The 26,625-nt window shown below is 52.5% G+C and overlaps 1 protein-coding gene across 1 annotated transcript in view; it reads left to right on the top strand.

Annotated features, from left to right (window-relative positions):
- EPG5 (ectopic P-granules 5 autophagy tethering factor) overlaps positions 1-26,625 on the top strand; it is a 272,060-nt gene that overhangs the window by 101,982 nt on the left and 143,453 nt on the right. The window contains exons 14-17 of the mRNA XM_075327440.1: positions 16,021-16,185; positions 17,564-17,683; positions 18,259-18,497; positions 18,605-18,745. Of these exons, the coding sequence (XP_075183555.1) occupies positions 16,021-16,185; positions 17,564-17,683; positions 18,259-18,497; positions 18,605-18,745 (665 nt within the window). The remainder of the gene's footprint in view (positions 1-16,020; positions 16,186-17,563; positions 17,684-18,258; positions 18,498-18,604; positions 18,746-26,625) is intronic.

The raw sequence follows: 26,625 nt of genomic DNA, 5'->3' as shown, positions 1-26,625 counted from the left end.
AGAGCCAGGGGGCCCCGCACACGTCGCCCGTACAGGAGCTCAAACGGTGAGAATCCTGTTGAGGCCTGTGGAACCTCCCGGTAAGCAAATAACAGGTGTGGGAGATACCGCTCCCAGTCACGCCCATGGGAGTCGACCAACATCTTAAGCATCTGCTTTAAGGTGCCATTGAACCGCTCGCACAGGCCATTAGTCTGTGGATGGTACGGGCTGGCCACCAGATGTCGCACCTGGACCTGCTTACAGAGGGCCTCCATCAGCTGGGACATGAATTGGGTCCCCCGGTCAGTGAGCATTTCCTGGGGAAAACCCACTCGGGAGAAAATCTCCAGCAATGCGGTGGCCACCTTGTCAGCCCGAATGGACGACAAGGCCACTGCTTCTGGGTACCGGGTGGCATAGTCCACTACCGTCAGTATGAAGCGTTTCCCGGAGCTGCTGGGGATGGCCAGCGGGCCGACCAGATCCACAGCCACCCTCCTGAAAGGCTCATCGATGATTGGCAGAGATACCAGTGGGGCTTTGGGGCGTGGCCCCGCCTTCCCCACTCTCTGACAGGTTTCACACGAACGGCAGTAGGCAGCCACATCGGCCCCCATTTTTGGCCAGTAGAAATGCTGGTTTAACCTGGCCTTGGTCTTAGCGATCCCTAGGTGTCCGGCCATCGGAATCTCATGTGCGATCCGCAACAACTCCGTCCGGAACGGATAGGGTACCACCAACTGTCGGTCCCTGGGCCACGCCTCCGGTGAACCCTGCTGGACCGTGGCCCGGTACAGCCGTCCTTGGTCCCAGACCACTCGCTCCGGGTCCGAGTCCGAGGGAGGCTGTGCCGCCTGCTCCTTAAGAGCTTTCAGGCTGTCGTCAGCTTCTAACGCTGCCTGAAACCCCTGACTAGATGTGGCCAGAATCGACGAGACTGTCACATCTTCAGTCAGTACCCCGGGACCTGTGTCCTGGCCTCCACCTGACTCGGCTGCCACTTGGTCAGAAGGGGAAGAGCTATCGGACCTCCGGGAGGCCCCTTGGCTTCCAGCACTCCCACTGCGGGTGACAGCGGCCACAGCCGCTGCGACCGTGGGTCGTGCCTGCTCCTCCTCCGTTCCTGACCAAGTCGCCGGTTCAGGCAGACCTACCTGGCTTCCTGACACCCCGGTTGTGGGGGAACCATGCACCGAGATCTTACCTGGGAGCACTTCCGCTCCTGGACCGGCCCCAATCTCACCTGCCTGTTCCCCTCCTGCAGCAACAGAACCCCGCTGTGAAATCTCTGGGGACCCCACATTTGCTGTGGTAGCCCCCACCCCACACACTGGTCCTCCCCCTGCAGCACCCTGCTCTCTGCTTATCCCTGCAGAGGGCAACAGATCCCAGCTCACTGGCTGGTTACTTGTAGAGGCATTGTCACACCTTTCTCTGACCCCCTCCCCTGTCACAGCTGCAGCTGTGTGTGTGTCTATGGTGTCTGTGCAAGCAGAAATATCAGAGTTCACTCCCCCCTCTCTCACATCATTCATAGATAACACATTAACATTGTCAGGAGTCATGTCCGTACTGGCTGAAGGTTCAGCCCTTGGTGGGGGCCCAAACTGGGAGGTTATCTGCCCCAAATCTGTCCCAAGTAGCACGTTTGCAGGGATCCGATCAGTTACCCCCACCTCCCTCACCCCTCGCCCTGCGCCCCAGTCCACATAAATGTCAGCAACAGGCAGCGCCGGGTCAATGCCTCCAATCCCGGAGACAGCGAGGGTTTTTCCAGGGATCAAGTCTTGGGGGGACACCATCTCAGGCCGCACCAGAGTCACCTCCGAGGCGCTGTCTCGCAGTCCTATGGTCACCGACCGGCCGACGGTGACAGGTTGGAAGCTGTCCAGGGACCTACCACCACCCCCACCCACACAATACACCTTGGGCGGCCCTTGGGACGGGGACGGAGCCGGGGCCTTGGGACGCTGAGGGCACATGGCCTTGAAGTGTCCAGGTAGGTTGCACTGGTGGCACCGTCTTGGCTCTGCCACGGGCCTGGAGAGGGGAGTTGAGGGGGACACCCCCTGCAGTCTAGGGGCAGGTGGGGCAGTCGCAGAGTTCATCTTACCCCCTCTCCAGGTGCTGCTGGTGGCTGCTCTCCTGGCCTCAGGGGCCCGGTTGTTGGTGTAGTCATCGGCAAGGGCAGCTGTAGCCGTGGACCCCTTTGGCTTCTGGTCTCGGATGAACTGGCGGAGATCCTCAGGGCAGTTCCACAAGAGTTGCTCCGTGATGACCAAGTCCAGGATCTCTGGTCCGGTGGAAAGCTGCAGGCCTTGGGTCCAGTGGTCGGCAGCTCGGGCAAGTGCCCGCCGGTGGTCAGCCCAGGAGTCCTTTGGTCCCTTCTGCAGGGTCCGGAACTTCTTGCGGTAGGACTCCGGAGTGAGGTTGTACTGTTGGATCAGGGCCCGCTTGATGGTGTCGTAGCCCTGATCTGCCTCAGCAGGCAAGTCCCCAAGGATATCCAGGGCCTTACCCCTTAAACGGGGGGTCAGGTATTTGGCCCACTGGTCCTTGTCCAGATGGTGCTGCAGGCAAGTCCGTTCAAAAGCAGTCAAGAAAGAGTCCAAGTCTCCATCCTTCTCCAGCACTGGGAAGTCCTCAACACGGACCTTTGGAAGTTTGGTGTCTCGAAGGTCACATGTGGCTGATGAGGGCCGGAGCTGAGCTAGCTGCAGCTGGTAGTCACGGTCTGCCTGTCGCTCTCGCTCTCGCTCTTCACGCGCTGCCTGCCGCTCTCGCTCCGCAGCCTCACGCTCTGCGTGCCGCTCCGCAGCCTCAGCGTCACGCGCTGCCTGCCGCTCTGCCCTGCGCTCTGCCAGGAGTTCCTTGTAGCCCTTCTGGTCTCCAGCCTGGAGAAGGGCCATAGCCATTTGAAGAAGGCTATCCGAGCCTCCCAGGCTCGGTGGAATGGCACGTGGGGATCTGCGGCACGCTGCAGAGCTAGGCGATTCACTGTCCCTTTCAGAGCGGAGGGCTGGCATCTGGCTCGTTGAGGAACCTTGGGTGAGCTGCTCCTCATCTTGTCCATAATTGCCAGGTTGTGCAATGTCCTCGGCAGAACGGTTTTCTGGCGTCGGGCTCCTGGAGGACTCGTGGGCAACCTCCTCATTGCTGTCCACAGCACCGTCCTCCCTCTCTTCGGCTCCTGCCTTAGCATTGGCCAGTTGCATAGCTCTGCTCCTGGTGCCATCAGCCATTCTTGCAGACTTTTGGTCACTGACACAGAACTGACACCTGATGCCTCCACACACCTTACAGTATCTGCACTCTGACACTCTAGTGTTGAGCTAGTCTGAAGACCCCAGCAGCCACAGCTGCTGCAGGCAGTCTTTAGTGTCTGGGAGTATGGGTCTCACACTCACACACACTATTATCTCGATCCCACCGCTATGCCACCAATATGTCACAAACCACCGGGGGGGTCACTCACAAATCCCCCGCGCTGGCTACCAGTACGTCACAATCGGGGGGTAACAAGTGGGGGTCACCCCTCCTTTATACCTCCCGACCGACAGACAGAGCACGTGACGCGCTCTCTAGCGCCCCTCTTATAGTCAGGCCAATTATGGAATTGCCCGACAATAAGCAAGGAGGCCGCTATACTACTTATGCCGATTATTGAAGGGTCCCCGGTGAGAGTAGGGTATATATTCCCCCGACCTCCGCGGGCGGAATATATAAAATCTCCCCGAATCTCACTGGCCTCCCCACAATAATCCTTGGCACAACTCGCTGCCACCAACCGCTTCACGGTAACTATTAGCCGAACACCCAGACGTGGGATTCAAGATCGAGATAACAGAACAGCCCAAGATTAATTATATAATTTAATCAGCCTAAAGCACACTAGAAACTACAATATATACAATAGGGAATCTACAGAATATACATATGTCAGAGTACAGTTACAATCAAAGCATGGGTTACAAACAGGCATACACAGTTCCAGCAGTTACCTTGTTGCGTCTGGCCACAGGGGGGCGCTGTAGACCAGGTTTCTAGGAACTCCCGCAGATGTTTCCTGCACGTGACCCCCAGCGAAAGAACACTGGAAAATGGCCGAAGTAGGGTTATCAACCTGGGCAAATCCAGGTCCCCTCCTACCTTAGTGACCTCAGAGGGAGCACTGCTCCACCCCTGGCTTGAGTTATGGACAATCCACAACATGGAATATGGGCCATAACTTTGCCTGGGAGCGTCGTAGGCGGACGCCAATGCTCTCATTGTGACAGTTATGAATTTAGCTACAGAACGAGGGGACTCATGACCTGTCTGCCAGTTCCCCATTGGCTGATATCACGCCTGGGGCATTTCCCAATGTCCTGCTCCCATAAAAAGGGTGTGCCGGCATCGTCCGCATGCGGAGACACCATTTTTATGGTTGCCATATTTATCGGAAATATGGCTTGCGAGATATGAACCATTTTTTACTGGAGTCGTTCTGTCTAGCTAGTTCCATAGCCTTGCTAATGAGATACAACTCTTGTTACAGGGTGACGGCAGGGAGTCATCCTGTGTCCATTGTTCCCACACCACCTCATCTCCATATCACAGGAGATGGCCATGGGATTTGTTGCTAAACCAGTTGTGTGAAGGAAAGGGGGGGTGACACCAGGAGAGGGCTTCCTGACATACTTGAATATCATGATTTATCGTCATATCTCCGGATTTACCTCACATAAGTCTATGCAAAAAAACCCGCCACCGGCGTTACAAAAGCCGGTGGCGGTTTTTCTGCAGAACGCCGTATTGTGCCGCAGAGCAAAAATCCGGATGTGTGAAAGCACCCTTATAGTGACTCCACCGTAATCATCTAGAAAATTGTTCCACAGCTGAAAAACATTGGGAGAATTTGATGACAGAAACCAATTAATTGGAATGAGCTGAAGGAGGGGAGAGTCCTGCTACCAGATCATTGAATGACTGACATGGGGAAAAAGAGAGAGTGCTTGATCTAGGGAGAAAATGACAGTCTTTTTGCAACAAGAGAAAGGGTTGACTTGCTCTGGCCTGGCTTAGGAATTGAGTAAATGGGATTCCCTCAATGGCTGCCATCATCTTGCACAGGGCGCTCATGCAGCAGAGAAGGGGAATGGATGAGGGTTCGCTCTGAGATTGGATAGCGATCTAGATTGCTTGCTTGATTGGTTTTGAACCTCATCCCCAGGCACACGACGCGCTGAGCCATAATCGGGGACAACTTTGATTTGTTGACATTCCATCTAGAGTGAGAAAGTGTGTCCAGCGTGACCTGTAGTCTCTTGAGGTTTTCTAAGTAGGAGAGAGCCTTGATAAGAATGTTGTGACTCATGGGCAAGGGATCGCCAACGCAGAGTTTTCGGGGAAAGGAAAAGGATAGGAAGGCACTTATGGTAGGGAGAGGGGAGACATGTCACCCAATGACACTAACCTGTGTCTGCACCTTGAGCTGCTTAACATTTTTAAGTGGGTCAAACACCCCCTGACTCCCCAAAAAGGATATGCTCCAACTTCCACAGTTTCCTCCAATTACCAGGGCTGCAAGCAACATGACTCCAGCAGCTACAAGATGCTTCCGCCCTCCAAAGTGGTCAGTTCTAAATGAATCTATAACCGGCATTATGTGTTGGAACATGTAACTATTTAAATAGAATGGGAGTGGTCATAAACCAGCTGCACCTGAGATAAGACTAACCAGGAACTACCAGCAAGGAAAACGTCTTTAACCCTTGCTGCACCCATAGAAAGCAACTATGTTTAAAGCTCCGATTCTTGCAAGGCAATGTGAGACTCAGATCCCAATCCTGTCACAAGTCTCCCAAGGACAGGAGACCATCATGACAGGTAGGGATTGACTAGTATTCCACTTGCATATAAAATGGCCATAACCTTCGTAAACACCCTGATGGCCATGACCAGCCCAGAAGGGAGGGCAACAAACTGTAAGTGGACTAATGGACTGCAAAACGGAGAAACTTATGTTGTGCCGGAGAAATGGGGATATGGAGATCGGCATCTTGAATGTCCACTGAGCAAAGGAATCCCCAAGTTCCATCAACCCTACAACAGAATGAAGACACTCCATCCTGACGCGGTGTAGCTTGTCACGCTTGTTGTGCACTCTCCTGTCCATAATGTGACGAGAACCGAGTCATTCGTCTTCGGCATGATGAAAAGTCTTGAATAAATCTCCTTGAAACGTTCTTTAGAAAGAAGCAGAATAATAACACCTGATGGGAGAAAGGACATAATGGCCTGAAAAAAAACAAAAAAAACGGAAGCCAAGGAAGGAGTCCGAGAAGGATGGGCTAGTAAAAAAAAAAAAAAAAAAAATCTCACCGATGAGAGGTAAAGCCTATCTTGTATCCAGACATGACCATTTTCTTGACCCGACTTTCGGAGAACCACGCATCCCAGAAAATTTGGAAGGCCCCTGGGAGGGAGTGACCCATCATGCAGAGGAAAACTTCTGTAGGGCTTAACTCAGTAGCCTCGTGGATGCCAAGAGGGATCCAGCTTGAATGACGGTCTTTTCTTGAGCATCGGTAGGCGTCTCTTGGAAGTAGCTAAAAAACCGCTATAGAGAAGAATCTGGGTCGCAGAGCCGTGTCTGCCTCCTACGTGACACTAACATAAATTCGGTAGTTTGGTGCCAGGAGGCCGGTGTAGCCTGTTAAGGAGGGGCTGAGTTTTTAGGGTTTTTTTTAGATTAGATTATTTGGTGTTCGCTTCCTGACATCGGCAGCGTACACCCATGGTTCCTGTGTCCCCCAATGAAGTGCGCAAGAACACTTTTCTTTATCGTTCCTATGGGAAACCCAGACAATGGGGTGTATAGCTTCTGCCTCCGGAGGACACACAAAGTACTACACTCAAAAGTGTAGCTCCTTCCTCTGAGCTTATACACCCCCTGGAGAACCAGATCTAGCCAGTTTATCGCTTTTTTGATTTTTGGAAAGAGTTTGAAGAAAAGCGGGTCCAAGTCTGGACCCCCGGCATATCCCTTCTCACCCCACTGTGTCGTCGGTGCTGTTAAGGTTGATTCCAAGGCTGGAGCCTTACATGCCGTGCTCCTTCACCATCCCTCCCGCGGCTCTGTTTCAGAAGCTGACTCGCAGGACGAGGAGGATGCCTTTACAGGGGGCTCGGAGGCTAACTCCATGTGCCCCATTGATCTGTCCGAAAGTGACTCAGATGTTAGTGATTTGATTGCGTCCATTAATTCTGTACTGGATCTCAATCCGCCAGTATCAGAGGAACAACCCTCTCTGGCAGAAAAGCACCAGTTTACCTTGCCTAAGAGGACAAAGAGTGTGTTCTTTAACCACTCCAGTTTTCAGGCCGCTGTGACCAAGCCCAGGGCCTGTCCTGACAAACGCTTCCCAAAGAGTGGTTCTGATGACAGTTTTCCCTTTCCACCTGAGGTGGTCAAGGAGTGGGCTCATTCACCAAAGGTGTCTAGACTCTCAGCCCGGACCGTTGTATCAGTGGCTGATGGCACCTCTCTTAAGGATTCCACTGACCGCCAGGTTGACCTTCTGGCCAAATCTGTATATGAGGCAGCAGGGGCCTCCTTCTTCCCGACTTTTGCAGCAGTGTGGGCTCTCAAAGCCATCTCTGCTTCTCTAGAGGAGATGCATTCCCTCGCCACGGAATCTATGCCCGAAATGGTTGCCTTAACTTCCCAAGCTTCAGCTTTTTCATCCTATGCCATGTCTGCCATGCTGGAGGCTTCTCACCGCACTGCGGTGGCCTCCGCTAATTCCCTCGCTATCGGCAGGATTTTGTGGCTACGAGAGTGGAAGGCAGATGCTTCTTCAAAGAAGTACCTTGCTGGGCTCCCATTTGCCGGGTCCAGGCTGTTCGGTGAACAACTGGATGAAATTATTAAGGAGGCTACTGGCGGGAAGAGTACTTCCTTGCCACAGACTAAACCAGAAAATCTGTCCAGGGTAGGAATCAGTCGAGGTTTCGTTCCTTTCGTTCCTCCAACTGGTCGTCCTCTAAGCCCTCGGCCTCGTCCACTAACTCAGCCAAGGACCAAAAATCTAACTGGCGCACAAAAGCGCGTCCACAGAAGACCGCAGGAGCTGCTGCCACTAAGGCAGCCTCCTCTTGACTATCTGTCCGCGCCAGCAACGTCCTTAGTCGGTAGCAGGCTCTCCCACTTTGGCGACGCGTGGTTTCAACACGTCTCCGATCAGTGGGTGCGGGATATCATCTCCCACGGCTACAGGATAGAATTCTCTTCCAGCCCGCCAAACAGATTTTTCTTTATCGTTCCTATGGGAGACCCAGACCATGGGTGTATTGCTACTGCCCCCGGAGGACACACAAAGTTACTACACTCAAAACGTGTAGCTCCTCCCTCCTAGCATATACACCCCCTGCTAGCCAGTCCTAGCCAGTTTCATTCTTTGTGTCAGGAGGATCACACACACACATGCATCCTTTTTTGATTTTTCATTTTTTCTAAAGATTTGGAAGAAAAGCGGGTCCACTGGACTCCCGGCATGTCCCTTCTCACCCCCCTGGCGGCGGTGCTGTTAAGGTTGACTTCAGGGCAGGAGCCCTTCATGCCGCGCTCCTTCACCATCCCTTAGGGGCTCTGGCTTGAAGTTAGAGCCAACACGGTTCTCACTGCCTTGCAGGAGACCGGCTTCCATCCGCAGCCCTTTTGCAGGACCCTGCTGGACGGAGCACTCCTTTTTGAGGAGATGATTCCCTCCCCTGTACATCTCCTTAGCCCTCCGATTCCCGCTCCTGGGTTAACCCCCGCCCCCCCCCCCCTCACTCTGGTGCCATTTTCTCAGCGTTCTTAGTACACTGGTCGGCGCTGGCTGCTCTGCAGTGCAGAGGGAGTGAATATCTGGCTGGGGGTCCAGGCTTGGAATCCGGAGGGCACTCATAATAGCGGCCTGATAAGTCACAACCTCTGGTTGTGCACTTTTATACACTCTCAGGGCATTCTGAAGGAGTTAATTCTTTATTATAGAACCTCCTCCTCAGCAGCATGTCTCACACTAGGAGCAAAGCTCCAAGGCTGTACACTACATGTTCTGCATGTAAGCTCATATTGCCTGAACCGGCACAGACCACACACTGTAATGGTTCTTATGTGGTGGTGCCTCAGCCTGGAGTCTCCCCAGGCTGAACCCCTGTCTTGGGTATTCTAGACATTCTAGACAGAGCCCCCACCTCTGCAGCATGTCTCACAGAGCGAGGCTGCAGGCTGTTTTTATTACCCACTGCAGGTAGTCTCGTACGGCTGTACCGAGCTCATAACCATCTGTGGCCCCTCAGCTTGGAGGCTCATTAATGGTCCCTCCAGCTGCTCCGGTTTCGGTGGCTGACCCCTGCGGGAATCCTATTTCCAGGGGTCGGCTGTCCCGGCATCTGCTGAGCATGCAGCCCCCTTCTCAGGGCGTTTTCTGCTTCAGCTCGCTCAGCAAAGCTCACAAGGGACTCTCCTTCTGGGCTCAGACCCCGTCCTCCTGACAGGGAGACGCAGGGTCCCCTGTCCTCCCCGTCCCGCAGCTCCGATTACGAGCTGACTCACTGGACGAGGAGGATGTCTCTACCAGGGGCTCGGACGCTACTTTATGTACATTGACCCGTCCGTAGGTGACGCAGATGCGAATGATTGGATTGCGTCCATTATACTTGTACTGGACCTCCATCCGCCTGTATCAGGGGAGTATTCCCCGCTGGCAGAAAGGCATCAGTATACCTTTAACAGGACGAGGAGTGTGTTCCTTAACCACTCCAGTTTTCAGCCCGCTGCGTCCAAGCCCACAGTCTGTCCTGCAGACCGCACAGCGGGGTTCTGCTGCCTGTCTCCCCCTCCCATCAGAGGGGTCAAGGAGTGTACTCATTCGCCAAGGGTGGCCACTCCGGTGTCTAGACTTTCAGCCCGGATAGTTGTATCAGTGGCTGACGGCACCTCTATAAGGATCCCACGGTACATTAATTTTGTACTGGACCTCAATCCGCCGGAGTTGCCTTACCTAGGTGAACACAACGTGTGTTCCTTAACCACTCCAGTTTTCAGGCCCCTGTGACCAGCCCAGGTTCCGCTCTGACAGTCGCTTCCCATGAAGCGTGATTCTGAGGACTGTGTTTCCCCTGTCCACCAATGGTGGTCAAGAAGTGGGCTCATTCACCTCAGGTGGCTCAGCCCGGACCGTTATGTCAGTGGCTGATGGCTCCTCACTTAAGGTTTTGCGGTCCGCCCGGTTGTCCTTTTGGCCAAGTCGGTATGGGGGCGGCAGGAGCTTCGTTCTCCTCAGCTTTACAGCAGTGCGGGTTTTTTGTACCTTCTCTGCTTCTCTGGAGGAGATGCATTCCCTCACAGGGACTCTATGCCCAAAACGGTTGCCTGAACTTCCAGACTTCAGTCTTTTCATCCTCTGCCAGGTCTGCCATGCTGGACACTGCACGGCGGTGGTCTTGGCTACTTTCCTCGCTATCCGCAGGCTCCTGTGGCTTCGGAGGGACCAGTTTCCTCGGAACCAACTGGATGAAATTAAGGAAGCTCTTGGCGGGGAGTGTTCTTCCTTGCCACAAACCTAAACCAGGGAACCTGTCCAGGGCAGGAATCAGTTGAGGTTTCGGTGGTTTCCGTTCCTCCATCTGATCGTCCTCTAGCTCGGCCTAGGTTCATAGAACCAAATGGCTCGAAGCTGCGTCTTCAGAAGTCCGCAGGAGATGCTGCCACTGAGTCAGCTTCCTCCGAGCTATCTAGCCACGCCAACAACCTCCTTGGTCGGTGGCAGGCTCTCTCCACTTGGCGACGTAGGGTTCTAACACGTCTCCGTTCAGTGGGGGCGGGATTATATCCCCCATGGCTACAGGATGGAATTCTGTCCACCCGCCAAACAGATTTTTTCTGTCAACTCCTCCCGGCTCCAAGGCCGCCGCCTTCTCACAGGCCGTGGCATTTCTTGCAGGCCAATGGAGTAATTGTACCGGTTCCCGACTGGGAACGGTTCTGAGATTTTTGCTTAAATCTATTCCTAGTCCCCGAAGAGGGCGGTGCCTTCCGACCTGGATCTTTTAGCTTTTCAAGCATAGTCAGGTGTGGCGTTTTCACATGGAGTCTCGGTTTTGTTCCGTGTGTTTTTCACCAGATCAATCAAGAACCCAAGGAGATTCCCTAGCAGCCATCGGCATCAGAGATGCCTATCTGCAGGAGTCAATCGCAGTTTCACACCAGCGTTGGCTACGTTTTGACAATCGGAGTGGTCCAATTCGTGGCTCTTCCCTTGGGGTTAGCCACGGCCCCTCGAGTATTCTCATTGGGGCAGCTGTGATTAGGGTCCTGCACCCCTAGGGATTGGCAGTGATCTTTTGCCCTGGACGGCCTTCTTGTTGGGGCTTCATCCAGTGCTGACTCTTAGTAGAGTGCTTCGCTCACTCTCGCCACTCTAACCTATTCGGGTGGCTTGTCTTTCTGTCCAAGTCCACTCTGACTTCGAACCAGAGGTTCTCAGGGACGCAATTCGAAACTCTGTCGGCTCTTGTGAAGCTGCTCTTAGTCGATCAGTAGTCCCTCCGCTGGCGGTCGACGTCGTTCTATCAGACACCTTATACAGGCGCTGGTCAGATGGTGGCGTCAATGGAAGCCTATCCGCCTTGGGAGCAGTATATCTCCACCGTGGAGCGCAGGGCGCTTGGACTCTGTCCGAATCAGCCCTCTGGATCAATGTGCTGGAAATCAGAGCTGTATTTCTAGCTCTCTAAGCCTTCACCATCTGTTGGCGGCTAGGCACACTCGAGTCCAGTCGGACAACGTGACAGCGTTTTCCTACATCAGCTTCTGGGGCGGGACACTCAGCCGCCTGGCAATCTTGGCGGCTCAACATTCTTCAGTGGACAAGGGACTCCTAGTCCACCGTATCCGCAGCCACATCCTAGAGGTGAAGACTGCGAGGCAGACTATTTCAGCTGTCCAACCGTGGTCCACAATCCTCAGGTTTTGCGGTAGACACACTGGTTCATGTTTGATCCCAGCTTCGTCTCTTTACGTATTTCACCCTCTACCTCTTGTCCAGAGTCCTGCGCAAGATCAGTAAAGGGGGCCGTCGGGTCATTCTCATACTCCAGACTGACCCAGGCAGGCTTGGTACTCTGACCTGCTCCTTCTGTCCGTTTGGTTGCCATGGCATCTTCCGGACCGTTCAGACCTTTTCTCAAAGGGTCCGTTTTTTCCGTCAGAATTCTGGATTCTCAGATTGACGGCGTAGCTCTTGAGTCCTGGATCTTGGCGACTTCTGATATCCTTCCTGAAGTCATCTCTGCTATGACTCGAGCTCCAAAGTGTCCTTTGACCTTTTTGGCCTTGCCGACCCTCCTGTCCCTTCCACAGTCCGGTCTACAGCCAGGACTATCCCTCATTAAGGGACAGGTCTCGGCTCTGTCAGTATGTGCCAGCGGCGTATCGTCCGGCGGGCTCCGGTGCGCTCCTTTAAGGGCGCATCTCACATCATTCCGTCTTTCCGGCGGCCTATGGAGCCCTGGGACCTTAATCCGGTCCTCCCGGTTCCCGGAAACCCCCCTTTGCGCCTCTCGGGGAGGTTTCTTTGTTTCATCTTTCACAGAAAGTAGTCTTTCTAGTGGCTATAATTTCCCGCCAGAGAGTTCTGGCTGCACTCTCTCGGAGTCACCCCCTTTTTTGGTCTTTTGCATCAAGACAAGGTGGTCTTCATCCGACTCCGGACTTTTTTCCCTAAGGCAGTTACTGCTTCCACCTTATCCGGGGCAATTTTCCTGCCTTCCTTTTGTCCGGCTCCTGTTCATCGCTTGAGGAAGCGTTGCATATCCTGGATCTGGTGCGGGCGCTCCGGATCTATGTGTCTCGCACCGCCGTTATTAGGCGGTGCACCTCTCTCTAGTGCTGACTGCTAGTCAGCGTAGCGGTCTCTCGGCATCTAAGCCGACCCTGGTTCGTTGGCTTAGGTCGGCCATTTCCGAGACCTACAAGTGTACTCAAGTGCCTTCCCCGCCGGGGGTCAGAGCACATTTGATCAGACCTGTCGCCGCCTTTTTGGGCTTTCAGGCACCAGGTTACAGCTCAGTAGGTCTGTCAGACTGCAGCTCGAATTAGTCTGCGTACTTTTTCGAAGCACTACCCAAGGCATGCTCATGCTTTGGCAGACGCGGGCTTGGGCAGACGCATTTGTCCGGCGTCTGTCGCCCATTTGTGAAGTTAGGTTTGCCTGCTACTCAGTTGTCTGTTTATTCCCACCCATGGACTGCTTTTGAACGTCCCATGGTCTGGGTCTCCCATAGGAACGATAAAGAAAAAGAGAATTTTGTTACTTACCGTAAATTCTTTTTCTTATAGTTCCGTCATGGGAGACCCAGCACCCTCCCTATTGCATGTTGGCAGGTTTCTTGTTCCGTGTGTCTTCACCGGCTGTTATTGTTGTAGACAGAGGTTCCGGTTCTTCCGGATTTTACTCTGTCTCTTCTTGTGGGTGGATGTCCTCCTTCAGCTTTTGCACTAAACTGGCTAGGACTGGCTAGCAGGGGGTGTATATGCTAGGAGGGAGGAGCTACACGTTTTGAGTGTAGTAACTTTGTGTGTCCTCCGGGGGCAGTAGCAATACACCCATGGTCTGGGTCTCCCATGACGGAACTATAAGAAAAAGAATTTACGGTAAGTAACAAAATTCTCTTTTTTTCTGTCAACTCCCCCCTGCTCCAAGGCCGCCGCCTTCTCTCAGGCCGTGGCATCCTTGCAGGCCAACGGAGTAATTGTACCGGTTCCCGCCCGGGAACGGTTCAGAGGTTTCTACTCAAATCTCTTCCTAGTCCCCAAAAAGGACGGTTCCTTCCGGCCCATCCTGGATCTCAAGCTTCTCAACAAGCATGTTCAGGTGCGGCATTTTCGCATGGAGTCTCTGCGGTCAGTCATTGCCTCAATGACCCAAGGGGATTTCCTGGCATCCATCGACATCAGAGATGCCTATCTGCATGTGCCAATTGCAGTTTCACACCAGCGTTGGCTACGTTTTGCAATCGGAGAGGAACATTTCCAATTCGTGGCTCTCCCCTTCGGGTTAGCCACGGCCCCTCGGGTATTCACCAAGGTCATGGCAGCAGTGGTTGCGGTTCTGCACCTCCAGGGGTTGGCAGTGATTCCTTACCTGGACGACCTTCTAGTCAAGGCTTCATCCAGCGCAGACTGTCAGCGGAGTGTCTCGCTCACTCTCGCCACTCTAGCCCAATTCGGGTGGCTTGTCAATCTGCCCAAATCCACTCTGACTCCGGCCCAGAGGCTCACGTACCTAGGGATGCAGTTCGAGACTCTGCCGGCTCTTGTGAAGTTGCCCTTAATCAAACTGCAGTCCCTCCAACTGGCGGTGCGCTATCTGCTGAGGCCCCGCCGTTATTCCATCAGGCACCTGATGCAGGTGCTGGGTCAGATGGTGGCGTCAATGGAGGCTGTTCCCTTTGCCCAGTTCCATCTGCGTCCACTGCAGCTGGACATTCTCCGCTGTTGGGACAAGCGGCCATCCTCCTTGGCCTTTTTCCTTGCCGACCCTTCTGTCCTTTCTACAGTCCAGTCTGCAGCTGGGACTGTCCCTCAACTCTCTCAAGGGACAAGTCTCGGCTCTGTCAGTGCTGTTCCAGCGGCGTATCGCCCGGCTGGCTCAGGTCCGCACCTTCTTGCAGGGCGCGTCTCACATCATTCCGCCTTGCCGGCGGCCCTTGGATCCCTGGGACCTCAATTTGGTTCTCACGGTTTTGCAGAAACCCCCCTTTGAGCCTCTTAGGGAGTTTCTTTGTTTCGTCTTTCACAGAAAGTGGTCTTTCTAGTGGCCATAACTTCCCTCAGGAGAGTCTCTGATTTGGCTGCGCTCTCTTCGGAGTCACCTTTTTTGGTTTTTCATCAAGACAAGGTGGTTCTCCGTCCGACTCCGGATTTTCTTCCTAAGGTGGTCTCTCCTTTCCACCTTAACCAGGACATTACCCTACCTTCCTTTTGTCCGGCTCCTGTTTATCGCTTTGAAAAAGCGTTGCATACTCTGGATCTGGTGCGTGCTCTCCGGATCTATGTGTCTCGCACCGCTGCTCTTAGGCGGTGCACCTCTCTTTTTGTGCTAACCACAGGTCGGCGTAAGGGCCTCTCTGCTTCTAAGCCGACCTTAGCCCGTTGGATTAGGTCGACCATTTCGGATGCCTACCAGTGTTCTCAGGTGCCTCCCCTGCCGGGGATTAAGGCACACTCGACCAGAGCTGTCGGTGCCTCTTGGGCTTTCAGGCACCAGGCTACGGCTCAGCAAGTCTGTCAGGCTGCCACTTGGACTAGCCTGCATACCTTTTCAAAGCACTACCAAGTGCATGCTCATGCTTCGGCAGATGCGAGCTTGGGCAGACGCATCCTTCAGGCGACTGTCGCCCATTTGTGAAGTTAGGCTCCGCCTACTTCTTAGTTTTTCTGTTTATTCCCACCCATGGACTGCTTTGAGACGTCCCATTGTCTGGGTCTCCCATAGGAACGATAAAGAAAAAGAGAATTTTGTTTACTTACCGTAAATTCTTTTTCTTATAGTTCCGTATTGGGAGACCCAGCTCCCTCCCTGTTGCCTGTTGGCAATTTCTTGTTCCGCGTGTTATCACCGGCTGTTGTCGTGGACAGAGTCTCCGGTTGTTCCGGTTCTTGCTCTGTTTTTACTTGTGGGTGGCTATTCTCCTTCAGCTTTTGCACTAAACTGGCTAGATCTGGTTCTCCAGGGGGTGTATAAGCTCAGAGGGAGGAGCTACACTTTTGAGTGTAGTACTTTGTGTGTCCTCCGGAGGCAGAAGCTATACACCCCATTGTCTGGGTCTCCCAATACGGAACTATAAGAAAAAGAATTTACAGTAAGTAAACAAAATTCTCTTTTTTTTTTTTTTCATCGGACAACCTCTGTAATGGCAGCAACAAGAATAGTAGTGATGTGAATACTTTGTTGTTGTTGTTTTTTGCATTTACTAACAATGTTCTTATTGGCTTTCCATTTTAAGGTTTCCCTGTACTTATTTAAGGAATTACCACTCCATCAATGGAGACCTAGTGCCTCAGAAATAGGCATCATCAGGGACTGGCTCATCAGTCACAACCTGTCTGAGGTGGAGAACAAGCTGGCCTGTATTATCCTCGAGGGTCTGAACTGGGGCATCACTGACACGGTATGGACGAATAACTGCAACGTCAGTATGATTGCAGCAATACTAGTAGTATAACTTTTTTTTTTTTAATACAGATTAATGGTTAAAAAAAGAGTCAGAACTTTGTAAAAAATAAAGTTAGTTTTGCCATTTATATGTATACAATTATGTACTTTATATACAGTATATTACAAAAGTAATATATCACATTTTTTGTAAATATTTTATTACATCGTTTCACGGGGCATCACTGAAAATCTGACCCTTTCATACAATGTACAGTGTCAGTGTGCAGCTTGTATAACAGGGTAAATTTGGTGTCCTCTAAATAAATCGACACAGCCATTAATGTCTAAACCGCTGGCAACAAAAGTAAGTACACCCCTAAGTGAAAATAGCCAAATTGTGCCCAAAGTGTCAATATTTTGTGTGTCCACCATTATTTCCCAGCAATGCCTTAACTCTCTTTGGCATGGAGTTCACTAGAGCTTCACAGGAGCCGCTGGATCCTCTTTCATCCTCCATGATGACATCACGGAGCTGGTGGATGTTACAGACCTTGCGCTGCTCCATCTTCCATTTGAGGAGGCCCCACAGATGCTCCATAGAGTTTAGGTTTGGAGACGCTTGGCCAGTTCAGCACCTTTACCCTCAGTTTCTTTAGCAAGGCAGTGGTGGTTTTGAAGGTGTTTGGGGTTGTTATCTTGTTGGAATATGAAGGGAGGGGATCCTACTCTGCTTCAGTGTATCACATTACATGATGGCATTCATGGTTCCCTCAGTGAATTGTAGCTCCCACAGCCGGCAGCTCTCATGCAACACAAAACCATCACACTCCACCACCATGCCTGACTGTAGGCAGTACACACTTGTCTTTATACTCCTCACCTGGTTGCCATCACACACACTTGACACCATCTGAACCCAATAAGTTTATCTTGGTCCCATCAGACCACAGGACAGGGTTCCAGTAATCCATGTCTTGTCTTCAGCAAACTGTTTGCGGACTTTCTTCTGCATCACCTTCCTTCTGGGACGACAGCCGTGCAGACCAATTTAATGCATTGTGTGGCGTATGGTCTGAGCACTGACAGGTTGATCCCCCCACCCCTGTAACCTATGCAGCAATGCTGTCAGCACTCATACATTTATTCAGAAAAGACGACCTCTGGATATGACGCTGAGCACATGCACTCAGTTTCTGTGGTTGGCCATGGTGAGGACTATTCTGAGTGGATCCTATCTTGTTAAACCGCTGTATAGTCTTGGCCACTGTGCTGCAGCTCAGTGTCAGGTGTTGGTAATTTCCTTATAGCCTTGGCCATCTTTTTGTAGAGCAAGAATTACTTTTATTTTTAGGTTTATGGTGGAAAAAAAACACCTTTTTTTCTGTTTACAGAAAACCTTGTATCTGGATCATGCTCTACATGTAGAGGTCTCACTCATGGTCCTGGAAGCATATCAGAAGTTCATCTCTGACAAACCCTACACGGGGATCATCTCTGAGAGCATTAAGCAGGTAAATGATGGGTCAGCCAGAGCTAACCATGTGGTAAACCATGACGTCTCAGACAAGGTGCACTCTGCCTCTTTGGCTGTGATTGGAGACTCCCAGAACAGTCCGTGAGCTGATGTAACCCACCGTCTCCTCATGCAGACCCCCACATCACGAGACCACTTATAACACTTTTATACATTTCTCATGGTGTCAGCTTGGGGTTCTCTCACCTGCCTGGGACAATTCCTTGCAATTTGCAGGTCACTAATCCCCCTCCCACCCCCGGCACTTGATTTTTACAGGGGAAGTCTCAGCTATAAAGATATCTGGCAAATGAAGAGTACTATTAGGCGGCCACTCAGATCAATGGCCAACCCCATAATACAAGGACAACCTGAGTCTGCTAGAACCGAAGTCCTTCATACAGATTGGCCATCCTTTCTGGCTTATAGTTGGGGTCCATAGGTCCCCTTTCTAATGTGTATGGATAAGGGTTGTTTTTACAAGCATAAAACCTATAAAGATACCCTTCGCAAACGACATGAGAGTCGACGGCTTATTGTACAGATGTGTTAACAGTTTGGTGTGATCTTCAGGTGTCTTACTTGGCCAACATAGTCCGAACTGGACAAACTCCAGAAGCCTCGTTTAACCAGTGGTCCTGGGATTTGGTGTTGAGACTTAAGTTGCACCGAAACGATCGTCCGGAGCAGATCTGCGATGCCGTCCCTGATTTGACGGAGGCGAATGTCCTGCACCCGGTATTGAAGGCTGTGAAAAATGGGGTGCCTATAGGCTGCTATATCGCTTTGGCCACGGCTTCAGTGGGACACAGGTAATACACTGCCATTCATCAGCAGCATATAACGTATGTGTATATACATATATTATATACCGTGTATATATAAACTATATGTTCTTCTGTGCCTAACGTCTCTACAGTGCCGATAAGTTTTGTGTAGAGGGTGTGACCATGCTGGGCGACCTGATACAAGCAAAGCATCTGCGCGCGGTGGTTCACATTTTGGATAAAGTGTTACCCATGTTTTATCCATGTCCAAGTTATCTACTGAAGAATGAACTGTAAGTTTACGTTATCTTCTCTACCAATGTTTTTCTTTTAACCCCTTCATTTTTTTGTCCTCTTCTTGCTCCAAAAGCCATAACTTTTTTTTATTTATTTTTTTATTTTGACATGAGTGTTTTTGCGGAGGTTTTCTTTATCGTTCCTTTATGGGAGACCCAGACCATGGGTGTATAGCTAGCGACCTCCGGAGGACACACAAAGCACTACACTCAAACGTGTAGCTCCTCCCTCCGGGCTATATACACCCCCTGGATGACAATCTACCCAGTTCAACGCTTTGTGTTTCAGGAGGATACACACACTTTTATTTCCTCATATTTTTTTCAATTTTATTTTAATTTTTTAAAGATTTGGAAGAAAAGCGGGTCCAGTCTGGACTCCCGGCATGTCCCTTCACGCTCCACTCTGCGGGGTGCTGTTAAGGTTGATCTTCATAAGGCTGGAGCCTTCACATGCCGTGCTCCTTCGCATCCTCTGTCGAGGCTCTGTTTGAAGTGGGAGCCATCACGGTCCTCTCTGCTTGCAGGAGGCCGGCTCCATCCGCAGCCCTGTCTGGTCCCTGCTGGAAGGAGCGTTAACCCCACTCAGGGACATGGCCCTGCGTCTCAAAGCTAAGTATTGAGACGTTTTTTCAGGGGTCCCGGGTGCTTTTATTATGGGGGCAGTATGTGCTTTAGCGTTACTGTTAATTTCGGCCGGTTCTGGGAATTTCCCATGAGAACCGCGCCGACGGTGCCTGCTCGTCGGCCGCACTTTAAAATCTAGGCCCCGGCTTCAGTTTGGGCCTAGTTTCGTTTTTGGCTTCTGCTGTATGTTTTGCATACAGCGCCGCCCACCGCCCGGCCAGCAGAGGGGAGGGCACTCCTCTCTAAGGAGATGTCCCCTCCCCTGTCTACCCCCCTGTATCTCTGTGCTTCTGTTTTCCCGCTCCTGGGCTTATACACGCCCCCCCTCCTTCTCCCAGCGCCATTTTATCAGCGTTTTTATCACTGAGAAGCGCTGGATGCTGCAGCTGCATACTTTTTGGAAAGCTGTCACTTTACAGGGGAGCGGTGAAATCCGGAGGACACAGAGAGCAGGGCTGGTAAGCCACAACCTATGGTTGTGGATTTTTATACACTCAGGCTTTCTACAGGAGTGTGTTTTGGCTGCAGAGCTTCCTCCACAGCAGCATGTCTGTCACTAGGAGCAAGGCTGCAAACATGTATGCTATATGCACTGCTTGCAAGCTAATTCTGCCAGAGCCTAGCACTTACCCACATTGTGATAACTGTGCTAATATGGTTGTGTCTCAGCCTGGAGCCTCCTCAGGGGTCCCTCAGGCTACTTCGGTCCCGGTGGCTGAACCCCCGGCTTGGGTAGCATCCTTTTCACAGGCTCTTTCCAAGTCGTTTGCCGATTCCATGGGGCAGCTGTCCCAGACGCTGCTGTCTATGCATCAGCCTCCCTCTCAGGGTGTCTCTGCGGCTCCGAGCTCTGCAGAGCCCTCAGAGCATGTCCTAGGACCCCGTCCCCCTAAACGGAGACGCACGGACCCTTCTCCTTCCTCGTCCCACGGCTCTGATTCACAAGCCGAGGTGCAGGGCGAGGAGGATTCCTTTACTGTGGGCTCAGACGCTGCCTCTATGTACCCCATTGATTTGTCTGAGGGTGATGCGGACGTTAGTGACTTGATTGCGTCCATTAACTCCGTACTGAACCTCAACCCACAGGAGTCAGAGGATCAACCCTCTCTGGTAGAGGTACACCAGTTTACCTCTCCTAAGAAACCTAGGAGTATGTTTTTTAACCACTCCAGCTTTCAGACCACTGTTAACAAGCCTAGGGCCTGTCCTGACAAACGTTTTCCGAAACGTAGTTCAGATGACCGTTTCCCGTTTCCACCGGAGGTGGTTAAGGACTGGGCCCAGTCCCCAAAGGTGGACCCTCCAGTGTCCAGAATCTCAGCCCGCACAGTAGTTGCGGTGGCCGACGGCACTTCTCTTAAGGATCCCACTGACCGCCAGGTTGACCTTCTGGCCAAGTCTGTATTTGAGGCGGCAGGAGCCTCCTTCTCTCCGTCTTTTGCGGCGGTGTGGGCTCTTAAGGCTATCTCTGCCTCTCTGGCGGAGATTCATTCCCTTTCCAGGGACCCTATTCCTGAGATGGATGCCTTAACTTCCCGAGCTTCGGCTTTTGCATCCTACGCCATGTCTGCCGTCCTGGAGGCTTCTCACCGCACGGCAGTGGCTTCCGCTAACTCCCTCGCGATCCGCAGGATCTTGTGGCTTCGAGAGTGGAAAGCGGACGCTTCCTCTAAGAAGTACCTTGCGAGTCTCCCTTTTACTGGGTCACGGCTGTTTGGGGAACAGCTGGATGACATAATTAAGGAAGCTACTGGCGGGAAGAGTACTTCCTTGCCACAAGCTAAAGCCAAGAAACCTACCCAGGGCAGGAACCAATCGAGGTTTCGTTCCTTTCGTTCCTCTAACTGGTCATCCTCTAAGCCCACAGTCTCGTCCACTACCGCCAAGGATCGCAAATCCAACTGGCGCACAAAGCCGCGTCCTCAAAAGACCGGAGGAGCCGCTGCCACCAAGGCAGCCTCCTCGTGACTATCTGGCCGCGCCAGCAACGTCCTTGGTCGGGGGCAGGCTCTCCCACTTTGGCGACGTGTGGTTGCAACACGTCTCCGATCAGTGGGTGCGGGATATCATCACCCACGGCTACAGGATACCTTTTTCCTCCAGCCCGCCAAACAGATTTTTTCTGTCCACCCCCCCCTGCTCCAAAGCCGCCGCCTTCTCTCAGGCCGTGGCATCCCTGCAGACCAACGGTGTAATTGTTCCGGTCCCCGCCCGGGAACGGTTCAGAGGTTTCTACTCAAACCTCTTTCTAGTTCCCAAAAAGGACGGTTCCTCCCGGCCCATCCTGGATCTCAAGCTTCTCAACAAGCATGTTCAGGTGCGGCACTTTCGCATGGAATCTCTAAGATCGGTCATTGCCTCAATGACCCAGGGAGATTTTCTGGCATCCATCGACATCAGAGATGCCTATCTGCATGTGCCTATTGCGGTTTCACACCAGCGCTGGCTACGCTTTGCGATCGGAGAGGAACATTTCCAGTTCGTGGCTCTTCCCTTTGGCTTAGCCACGGCCCCCCGAGTGTTCACCAAGGTCATGGCAGCAGTGGTTGCGGTCCTGCACCTCCAGGGGTTGGCAGTGATTCCTTACCTGGACGACCTTCTAGTCAAGGCCTCATCCAGTGTAGACTGTCAGCGGAGTGTCTCGCTCACTCTCGCCACTCTAGTCCAATTCGGGTGGCTTGTCAACCTCCCCAAGTCGACTCTGACCCCGACCCAGGTACTTTTGTACCTAGGGATGCAATTCGAGACTCTGCCGGCACTTGTCAAGTTGCCCTTAGTCAAACAGCAGTCCCTTCGTGTGGCAGTGCGCTCTCTGCTGAGGCACCGCCGTCATTCCATCAGACACCTCATGCAGGTGCTGGGTCAGATGGTGGCGTCCATGGAAGCGGTTCCCTTTGCCCAGTTCCATCTGCGTCCCTTGCAGCTGGACATTCTCCGCTGTTGGGACAAGCGGATCTCTTCTTTGGACAGGCTGGTGGCTCTGTCATCACAGGCCAGGAACTCCCTTCAGTGGTGGCTTCAGCCCCTCTCCCTTTCACAGGGACGGTCCTTCCTGACTCCGTCCTGGGTGATCCTCACCACGGATGCCAGTCTCTCCGGCTGGGGAGCGGTGTTTCTCCATCACCGAGCACAGGGCACTTGGACTCCGTCCGAATCAGCCCTCCCGATCAATGTGCTGGAGATCAGAGCCGTGTTTCTAGCTCTCCTAGACTTTCACCACCTATTGGCGGGCAAGCACATTCGGGTTCAGTCGGACAACGCGACAGCGGTTGCCTACATCAATCACCAGGGCGGAACTCACAGCCGTCTGGCGATGTTGGAGGTTCAACGAATCCTCCAGTGGACGGAGGACTCCAAGTCCACCATATCCGCAGTCCACATCCCAGGCGTGGAAAACTGGGAGGCCGATTATCTCAGCCGTCAAACCGTGGACGGCGGCGAGTGGGCACTGCATCCGTCAGTGTTCAGGTCAATTTGCCGCAAGTGGGGCACTCCGGAAGTAGATCTAATGGCTTCCCGGCACAACAAGAAGGTTCCGGTTTACGTGGCTCGCTCCCACGATCCTCAAGCCTTCGCAGCAGACGCACTGGTTCAGGATTGGTCTCAGTTCAGTCTGGCCTATGTGTTTCCCCCTCTAGCGCTATTGCCCAGGGTTCTGCGCAAGATCCGAATGGAGGGCCGTCGAGTAATACTCATTGCTCCGGACTGGCCCAGGCGAGCCTGGTACCCAGACCTGCTCCGCCTGTCCGTAGGGGTGCCGTGGCATCTTCCGGACCGCCCAGACCTTCTCTCTCAAGGTCCGTTCTTCCGCCAGAATTCTGCGGCTCTCAGATTGACGGCGTGGCTCTTGAGTCCTGGATCCTGACGGCTTCAGGCATTCCCTCTGAGGTCATCTCCACCACGACTCAGGCTCGGAAGTCTTCCTCGGCTAAGATTTACCACAGGACTTGGAAAATTTTCCTGTCCTGGTGCCGCTCTTCCGGCCATGCTCCTTGGCCGTTCGCCTTGCCGACCATCCTGTCTTTTCTACAGTCGGGTCTACAGTTGGGTCTGTCCCTCAATTCACTTAAGGGACAGGTGTCGGCTTTGTCGGTATTGTTCCAGCGGCGTATCGCCCGACTGGCTCAGGTGCGCACCTTCATGCAGGGCGCATCTCACATCATTCCTCCTTACCGACGACCCTTGGATCCCTGGGACCTTAATTTGGTCCTCACGGCCTTACAGAAACCCCCTTTTGAGCCTCTCAGGGAGGTTCCTTTGTCTAGACTTTCACAGAAAGTTGTCTTTCTAGTAGCCATAACTTCTCTCAGGAGAGTTTCTGATTTGGCTGCGCTTTCTTCGGAATCCCCCTTTTTGGTGTTTCACCAAGACAAGGTGGTTCTTCGTCCGACTCCGGACTTTCTCCCTAAGGTGGTGTCTTCCTTCCACCTTAACCAGGACATTTCATTGCCCTCTTTTTGTCCGGCCCCTGTGCATCGCTTTGAGAAGGCGTTGCACACCTTAGATTTGGTGCGGGCGCTCCGAATCTATGTGTCTCGCACCGCCGTTTTTCGGCGGTGCACCTCACTTTTTGTGCTAACCACGGGTCAGCGCAAGGGCCTTTCGGCGTCTAAACCGACCTTGGCTCGTTGGGTTAGGTCGGCTATCGCCGATGCCTACCAATCTTCTCAGGTGCCTCCCCCGTCGGGGATTAAGGCGCACTCGACCAGAGCTGTCGGTGCCTCCTGGGCTTTCAGGCACCAGGCTACGGCTCAGCAAGTGTGTCAGGCTGCCACTTGGTCCAGTCTGCACACTTTTTCTAAGCACTACCAAGTGCATGCTCATGCTTCGGCAGATGCGAGCTTGGGCAGACGCATCCTTCAGGCGGCTGTCGCCCATTTGTGAAGTTAGGTTTTGCCTACTTCTCAGTTTTCTGTTTATTTCCCACCCATGGACTGCTTTGGAACGTCCCATGGTCTGGGTCTCCCATAAAGGAACGATAAAGAAAAAGAGAATTTTGTTTACTTACCGTAAATTCTTTTTCTTATAGTTCCGACATGGGAGACCCAGCTCCCTCCCTGTTGCCTGTTGGCAGTTTTTTTGTTCCGTGTGCTTCACGGCTGTTGTTAGTAGACAGAGTGCTGGTTTTGCCGAGTTTTACTCTATCTCTACTTATGGGTGGATGTCCTCCTTCAGCTTTTGCACTGAACTGGGTAGATTGTCATCCAGGGGGTGTATATAGCCCGGAGGGAGGAGCTACACGTTTGAGTGTAGTGCTTTGTGTGTCCTCCGGAGGTCGCTAGCTATACACCCATGGTCTGGGTCTCCCATGTCGGAACTATAAGAAAAAGAATTTACGGTAAGTAAACAAAATTCTCTTTTTTTTTTTTTGCTGGATGAGTTGTACTTTTGAATGACGTCATTCACTTTACCATGTAATGTACTGGAAAATGTAACTTTACTATATCTTCTCTACCAATGTTTTTCTTTTAACCCCTTCAATTTTTTGTCCTCTTCTTGTTCCAAGAGCCATAACTTTTTTTTTTTTTATTTTGACAAATGAGTATTTTTGCGGAGTTTTTTTTGCTTGATGAGTTGTACTTTTGAATGACATTCACTTTACCATGTAACGTATTGGAAAATAGAGAAAAAAATTCCAGGTCTGATTACATTAGAAAAAAAAAGATTTTTTGACTTTCCATAAAATTTCTCTTTCGTACCTTTCACTGGAGGGCACCGGAAACCATGGGTGTGTGCTACAGTAAGAATTACAGCCCAAGGAAAATGTTACACCCGCTTACTGGTAACCAAGCTATTCATTTAGTGAGAAAATCAGTAGGAGATGTAGGATGCAGAATTTTCTTTATCGTTCCTATGGGAGACCCAGACCATGGGTGTTTTAGCTTCTACCTCTGGAGGACACACAAAGTACTACACTTAAAAGTGTAGCTCCTCCCCCTGAGCTTATACACCCCCTGGTGAGCAGACCCAGCCAGTTTATCGCTTTGTGTCAGGAGGCATACATCCACACATGCATTCTCATATGATTTTTTTCCTTTTGGAACGAGATGAAGAAGTGCGGGTCCACGTCTGGACCCCCGGCATGTCCCTTCTCACCCCACTGTGTCGGCGGTGTTGTAAGGTTGATTTCCTAGGCTGGAGCCTTACATGCCGTGCTCCTTCACCATCCCTCCTGGGCTCTGGCTTGAAGTGGGAGCCAGCACGGTCTCCTTGCTTGGCAGGAGACCGGTCTCCATCCGCAGCCCTTCAGGACCCTGCTGGACCGGAGCACTCATCCCCAGGGACCTGGCCCTGTGTCTCAGCAGCTAATTACCTGAGACGTTTATATTTCGGGGTCCCTGTACTTTATTGTTGGGGGAGAGTGTGCTTATTATGTTTACTGACATTTCCGGCGGGTTCTCTAGCTGTCGCCTGAGAACCGCGCCGATGGTGCCTGCTCGTCGGCCGCGCCGATCAAATTTAGGCCACGGCTTCGCCGGAGGCCTAGTTTCTGTTTCAATGCCCTCGCATGTCACTCATGCAGAGGGACAGGCTCGACTCCTCCCGGCGGCCGTTCTGTACAGGGGAGGGACACTCCCCACTGCAGTGTGTGTCACCTCCCCTGTAGGTCTCTATGGCCCTCCAGATCCCGCTCCTCAAGCAAGTCCCGCCCCCTCTCTTCGCTCCGGCGGCCATTTTCTCAGCGTTCTCTCTGCGATCAGTCATTGCAGAGCTGGTCTGCAGCATCCCTGCTGAGGTGCTGTGCTTGGGGTCCGGGCTTCGGGATCTGGAGGGCACACAACACCGCTCCAGCGGTCTGGTAAGCCACAACCGGTCTCCGGTTGTGGATCTCTATATATACTCTCTGGGGTTCATTCTCTGGCAGAGCCCCCACTCCAGCAGCATGTCTCACACGAGGAGCAAGGCCCCAAAGCTTTATGCTGTATGCGCTGCATGTAAGCTTCTGCTGCCTGAACCGAGCACCTTCCCACATTGTGATGCCTGCTCTAACTTGGCGGTGCCACAGCCTGGAGTCTCACCCCCAGTGGTCTCTCAGGCTGCTCCTGCTCCTGTGGCTGAACCCCCGGCTTGGGTAGAATCCTTTTCTAGGTCTATCTCCCAGTCTTTTGCTGAGTCCATGGGACTTCTGTCCAGGACTCTGATGAATATGCATCAGCCCCCTTCACAGGGTGCCGCTGCTGCTAGGGGTCCCTCAGCACCGGAGCTCACAGAGGATTCATCATCAGGGCCCAGACCCCGTCCTCCTAAGA

The sequence above is a fragment of the Anomaloglossus baeobatrachus genome, chromosome 1, assembly GCF_048569485.1.
Source record: "Anomaloglossus baeobatrachus isolate aAnoBae1 chromosome 1, aAnoBae1.hap1, whole genome shotgun sequence".
Taxonomy (NCBI): Eukaryota; Metazoa; Chordata; class Amphibia; order Anura; family Aromobatidae; genus Anomaloglossus; species Anomaloglossus baeobatrachus.
This window is presented reverse-complemented; position numbering and strand designations above follow the sequence as displayed.